Source organism: Exophiala aquamarina (assembly GCF_000709125.1).
Source record: "Exophiala aquamarina CBS 119918 chromosome Unknown aczIA-supercont1.17, whole genome shotgun sequence".
Taxonomy (NCBI): Eukaryota; Fungi; Ascomycota; class Eurotiomycetes; order Chaetothyriales; family Herpotrichiellaceae; genus Exophiala; species Exophiala aquamarina.
Window position 1 is genome coordinate 631,048 of NW_013550571.1, and position 6,316 is coordinate 637,363.

General features: G+C 52.9%; 3 protein-coding genes across 3 annotated transcripts; 1 reads left to right on the plus strand and 2 right to left on the minus strand.

The window, feature by feature from the left end:
• Positions 1–1,039: 1,039 nt before the first annotated feature.
• A1O9_11481 (uncharacterized protein) lies at positions 1,040–2,482 on the plus strand (the record flags this gene model as incomplete). The annotated part of the gene is made up of 1 exon (XM_013399774.1): positions 1,040–2,482. One exon carries the CDS (start codon positions 1,040–1,042, stop codon positions 2,480–2,482), a length of 1,443 nt encoding a protein of 480 aa, XP_013255228.1.
• Positions 2,483–3,494: 1,012 nt separating this feature from the next.
• Positions 3,495–5,234, minus strand: A1O9_11482 (uncharacterized protein; the record flags this gene model as incomplete). Its single annotated transcript, XM_013399775.1, has 1 exon — positions 3,495–5,234. One exon carries the CDS (start codon positions 5,232–5,234, stop codon positions 3,495–3,497), a length of 1,740 nt encoding a protein of 579 aa, XP_013255229.1.
• Positions 5,235–5,719: 485 nt separating this feature from the next.
• On the minus strand, positions 5,720–5,965 carry A1O9_11483 (uncharacterized protein). Its single transcript, XM_013399776.1, has one exon. It carries the CDS (start codon positions 5,953–5,955, stop codon positions 5,731–5,733), a length of 225 nt encoding a protein of 74 aa, XP_013255230.1. The 5' UTR covers positions 5,956–5,965; the 3' UTR covers positions 5,720–5,730.
• Positions 5,966–6,316: the final 351 nt, after the last annotated feature.

Below are 6,316 nucleotides of genomic sequence, written 5' to 3' on the forward strand. Positions count from 1 at the left end.
AGGGTGTTGGAAGCTTGATCAAGGAATCTGAGTTTATTGGGTTTCAAGCAGGGTCGAAAGATCATCTGAGAATGACTCCAAGGGGCTGCTCCTGGCATCTGTGTTCGTAGCTTATTTGACATGGCTTGGGAAGTTTCCTACCGAGAGTTGGCATCTGGACACTGTGGTCAGTGGTCAAGCGTATGACTATCGGTCTGATGTTTTGTGCAAGCAACAAAAACCCTTCATTCGCTTGGCAACTTAGTGGCCCTCGCTTAGTCAAAAGGGAGGGCAAGAAATAGACCGAGTCCCCAGCCCAATGCCTGCGCACGGGCCAATTGATGGGCGCAGCGGCATCAATTTAAGCATAAGCCCAAGCTTGGCGGTGGAACTTCGGTGCCTGCGGTTAACTTAGTTTCTTGTCATGAGGGAACAAGGCCCCAAGCACCCCAAGCGCAACTGCCACTGCGATCCACGTTCTCTTCTGCCAGACTGCCACCACTACCACTACTACTACTACGTACTCCTACTCGAGCACTGTCCTATCTGCCTTTCGCTAGACTTGATTCCTTCAGACTCCCTTCTTCACTCCAACACTTCACCCATCACCCATATCATCTTGCGCGGCACAGGCCACCTTCGACTATCAACAAATTCCCCGGCATTCCTCGCCCTGTACCTCCCATAAATTCATTCGCATCCTTCCCTGACCCATTCTACGCCCCACCATCTTTCTACCTACTTGCTTGAACAAGTCAAATCCAGCTGTACCACGCTCTTCACTAGCCTCACCGAAGCATCGTAGAGCACAAAGATTTCAATTCGGCTACTCCTTGATAATTCAGTGGTTGGCCCTTCTCTGGCCAAGCCGTAGCATAATCGCTCTTCGCGCGGATGCGGCGAGCTGGGGTGCTTTCTGGTTAGCATTCAGCCCGCCGCTCTCTTACTACCTGAATGTGAGTCCGTCCCTCGTGTTTGCCTCTTTCCTGGACTTCGTTCTAACTGATTCTAGAGCCCTTGCACTATTTAGTTGGCAAATCCAGCAATCGAGCTACTCGCGATGGAGACATACAACGGCCACGTCCGTACCCCAACAGATGCCATTATCCTTTTCGAAGCCTGCCGATTAGGTATTCTACCTCGAGTTCAACGGCGTTTGTCCGAAAAGGAGAGGCAGTCGATCAGATCAGGTTCCGTCTTTGTTTGGGATGAGCGGGAAGCAGGCATGCGAAGATGGACTGATGGCAAGAGTTGGAGTGCGAGTCGCGTTTCAGGCAGCTTTCTGACGTACCGAGAAATGGAAGGTAAACGTGGAGGAAATTCTTTCGTTGCGCCGGCGAACCGAGTATCTAAGACTCCTGACAGCGCAAACGACGATCCGATGGCTGGAGAGGGTGAAGAAGGCCCTGATGGATATCGCTACAAGCCAGACGGGCTGATGAAGCAATCATTCAGCATCACGACTTCCTCGGGCCAACACTTGCATCTGATCAGCTACTACTCGAGATCACACCCTACAACTCAGGTCCTACGACAACCCAGTACAGATCCGAATCTTGCTTCGATTCAGCCACCAAAAGGGATGTATCCGGAATCAACCATCAATGATCAGTCTTCGGTCCCTGCTGTTACACGATCACCCATGGTTGGTGCACCTGGTTATGTGATGAGCCCGGGAGCTCCAGGATACCACAGGCCTCCCTCTCACCCTCACGCCGCCTATTTACCTCCGGGCTACATTCCTCATCCCGCCTACCTCTATCCAATCAGTCCCATGCACACTCCCCAAGGGCCATATGCCTTGCAGCCTTATGCGACGCTGCCTCCGGGTCTTCCTCCTCTCGCCTATTCAGCCCCCCCATACCATTCGCCCCATCATCTGGTTAACCATTCCATACCGCCACCAGGTTACGATCATCGTCCACTCAGACACCCTGACCCAAGAGCGTCGGCCCCTCACCACTTACCACAAGTCAGCCATCACCAGCCTCCTCCAAGTCCTTATGGTGCTAGTCAGCCACCTCCACAGCCGACTCCACCCACCCAGCCGTATACTGCTTCTCAACCACCACCTACGGCTCTCTACCAGTCAACCCCGACGGCGCCATCAACCGCTCCACCAGCTAACGGCACCGAAGAGAGCACCGAAAAGCCTCCCCCGTCTTTGCAGATCGATCCTCGACTAACTACTGGTCTCACTGAAACGCAAGCGAATGGAGCCTCCAGGAAGCCTGAGGACGCACAGCCAGAGTCCCGTCCTACGGAACTGCCAGCAATAAGCGCCAGCCAAGCACCAACTATCACTTCGCTTGTGCACAGCATCAACACAAGCTTACCAACAGAGAAGTCTCAGGGTGAATCTGAGACCGACCGCCAGGGAAGCACAAGTCCTGGCGGTTCGAAGAATGGTGCTCCTCCACAAGACATCCCCAGCGAGAAGTTGGGATTCCGTGAGGATAAGAGGGCTTTGAGCAAGCTCGATCGTGTATTCGCTCGAGTCTAATCACAAATCGAAGAGCGTTTCTTGAAACCATTCCATGGAGTTCCGGGCAGGGTAGACGGCTCGGATGCCAGCAATGATTGTTTTTCAATGTTTTTGCGACTGTATCGACACTCAAAACGGAGGCGGTGGTCTGGCAGGACATGCTTCGGTCATTTGTTTGCCTGGTTGCGGTGGAAGACGGGTTGGTAAGCGGTGGACTACGAGATCCATGATGATGATGAACATTTTCCTCTTTTTAGTTTTCTTCCCTCACTAGTTTTCGCCTTCTTATGTCCACCGACTGCAGACTCTCAGGAGCCTTGCGGCTATGGGCACTGCTATCATAGCTGAAGCTACGGGAGAATGAGTACGGCGAGAGACGATACTCATCAGCGGGCATATGAGTCGAATGCCCTCACGTCAGTGGTGTACTAAACTCCAACTGCCTGAAATTCTATCAATATTGAGTGCACCGTACGCTTTAATTTCTTCTAATGTGACATACCACGTCAGCGGACCAAACGCCCTTGCAGAGTGACACACTCGACTGCACTCTGCCGAAGATGGATCGCAATCCTTTCATCCTCCTCTGATCTCATTCATGGCACCTTCTCAGAAAGGGGAAGTGTTATTGCATATGTACCCAAGGCCTGCCAGGTACGCAAATACAACACTCAAGTCTATGAGAAAACTTTTTCTATGGAGGCGTATTTCGCTCCTTAGGAGAGGGCGTAAGAAGGAACAGAGATTCCCTGGACCGCTACTGTTACAACCAATGCCCACTAATTCCATGTCCTGGTATTATGTGATACATTTCCCTCCTAACGGACGTGACCTTGTTCTCCCCCGAATGGCAAGCCTTTAGGCGGCTGGCCCCTGATCGGAGTCCGTAGCAGCATAGATACCGGTCAATTCCAAACAGGGTCCTTCGACCAAGTGATCAATCGGCTGCAACGCTATCGAAATGAGAAGTAGTCGGGGTCCGGTGCCGGGAGGACAAATGCAGGCAGATGGTAAATAAAGCCAATTGTTACTAAGAAGCACCATCCCAATCCGCCCAATAGTTTCCATTGTCAGTTTCATTGAAAGGCACCGTTCCCGAGCCCCGAAGCAGACTGTCGAAGAACGCCATGTCCACTCCCTGGAAGGCCCAGTTATCTACACTGGCTGTCAGGCCGGGGTACAGGTAAGACTGCTGCAGCGTGGTGTTGATGGCGCTCGGGGTTGTAGGTGCGAATCCCGCGTCGTGTGGTGTCTGCTGAAATTCTGGGGGCGCGATGTGTGACCCTACGCCGTGAAAGGAGGGCGGTTCCGGTTCAGAGAGCATGTCCGCGTCGAAGGCTCCGCTTAGCTCTTGGTCAACTGAATAGCCGTCTCGTGCGGAGGTAATCACTTCCGGGGCGGGAGCGCCATTCTTGTCCGGCTCGTGCTGCTCTTGCTTCTTGTGGTGCTCCACAGAGGGAAGTGACGTAGGACGAGGAGGAACTTCCATAGAAATGATACCTTCACGACCTATGGTGATGGTTCCGAAGTACGGAATATCCATTCGCAAGCCTTGCTCGTGTCTTGTCGCCAAGTCAGGGTGTTGGTCCATCGTTGGTGTGGTTGCAGCGTCCTCTTCGAGGGCAAGTAGGCTCCTCAGGAGAATCGAGCTACGCTCGCTGAGGATATCCGTGTTCAACTTCGCAACATGCTCCATATTTTCGAGGACTTGTTCCATCATCGCGCGATCACCGCTCCTTTGGTGGGCTAGTACATTAATTCCCGCCCCACCCACTCCCTGTCGTTGCCTGCGGTGCCCGTCAAGGTGTGCAATCACCAGTGTCAATGAGGCGCTTAGCGCAAAAAAGTCAACTGACCTGCAGCAATACGCAACAGGGTTGAACGACCGGAACATTACAAAGCGCGTCAGTAGTTCTCTTGACGCATGTGCGCTGGTCACCTTGCTGTACTCGAAATTTTGAGCGGCAACACCATCACCAGTGCTGGGAGTGCTTGATCGCAGTATGTAGGGAAGGTGGAGCAGGTTGAGCAAGTTGAAGTAGAATATCTGATCAAGCAACCGCAGCGTGTCCCAGAAGGTTTTCTCCGGGTCGTGCACAGGACTTGCAAGGTTTGGGACTAACAACCACTTACTGGGGAGCTCACTCGCGGCTTGTTGAAGTTCTGCGTCCAGTTCATGTAATGTTATAACGTCATCTGCGATACCAGCGCCCAAAGATTCGTTGCGCTCGAGGATACGAGACGCAATGGCGTTTTGCTTACGCTCAAATCTACCTTCCGGTGTGTCACTTCCCAGCGCGGCTTCGGACGCAATGGAGGCATCCAGTGAACCTTGTGGCAGACCCAACATCAAGCAGAGCTGACGGTCAAAGCAAAGAATGCGATACCACAGAAAGCTCGGATAGACGGACTCCGTTGGGTCGAGGACATTGAGCGGTTGTTGAATGCCGCTGCGATGAATACCCAGCATCTGAGCGACCACCATGCCGCGTCTACACGCGAACCAAGAACGTCGTAGATTACCCCCATTGGCATGATACATAGCTTCGAGCAACACACATTCTAGCCCTTCGGCAGAGCCCAACAATTCGTCATTGTTGGTAACCAAGCTAATTGCTGTCTCGGCAAATCGACGAATCAGTTGGCGTGGTGGTTCTGACAATCTTCGAATGGCCTCCGCGTGCAACTCCGGATGCACACCTTGGAGTGATGTGGCCAGAACGAGCAGGTATTTCGCCAGTAGCGCTGGGTGGGTTTCCAAATCAGGCATATCCGCCAAGTTTGCACGTCCCCCCCTAGGCTTTTGAGCTAGTACGGCCAGAGGGTGGGTCATGATCCTGTGGAGTGAAACATCAAGCCCTGCCTCAATCAGGATAGTAATATCTTCACGTGGCGGAAGAGCTGCGTACAAAGCAGCGGAAATTTTTTCGAACCGCGTTCCTTGTGGCTGAATGGCTGATACCAGCGGTCCAGGAACCGCTTGTGTCCGCACCACGGGGGACGAGAGATTTTCCTCTAGAGGAATATCTATCGGCCCTTGCTCAGGCTACACATGTCAATTCTTGCATGCGACACCCGAAGAAAGCAAGTCTGACTTACACCTGGACCCTCGGGCGTTCTTGAGTGGCGGAGCACATCCGTTCCATCACTCGACCCTGGGGTCGGCAGATCGACAACTTGGCGTTGCTGCTCGTGTTGAGGAGAAAAGCTGGAACCATCCCTCAAGGCATGATCCCCTCTGCTGACTTGCTGAATCAATTGCTGAATCAGAGCTTCGACGCGCACAATACGGTCACTCGGTGACGATACGGTTGGAACATTCTCCTCCGGGAATTCTTGACCAAGACACTCCGTACCCCGCCTGACACATCCAATGCAAACTGTGTCTGAAGCTTTCGAGAATGTGCACCGTACCTTCCGACGCTTACACTCCCAACAGCTGCGTGTGCCCTTGCGGACTTTGCGTCGTTTGGTCCCCGACTGGCTATCATGCCTCGGAATTGATGATCCCGCGGACAAATCAGCAGCGGCATCCATATTCAGCCTCGCTGGAGATAAGAACGCTTGGCTAGCCAGGCAGTCGTGCTTCTTTCTGCCCAGCGAACTCACTGTATTCTCATCCAAGGAAGCCGCCAACGACAAACAATTGATCTGGCGCCAGGTTGCCTGGGAGTTTCGCCAGAGCAGGTTAGCAAGTCCCCGAGCGCCGGCCTTGATTGAGAGATGTGGTGAAGATAATATGGGTTGCAATAGAGAGTATTCTGTGAGGGTTGCTTGTAACTTGCAGCTGTATTGTCAAGCCTGATACTATTTTAGTATCGAAGGGACAAGTCAGAGCCAAAAGCGCGCCGC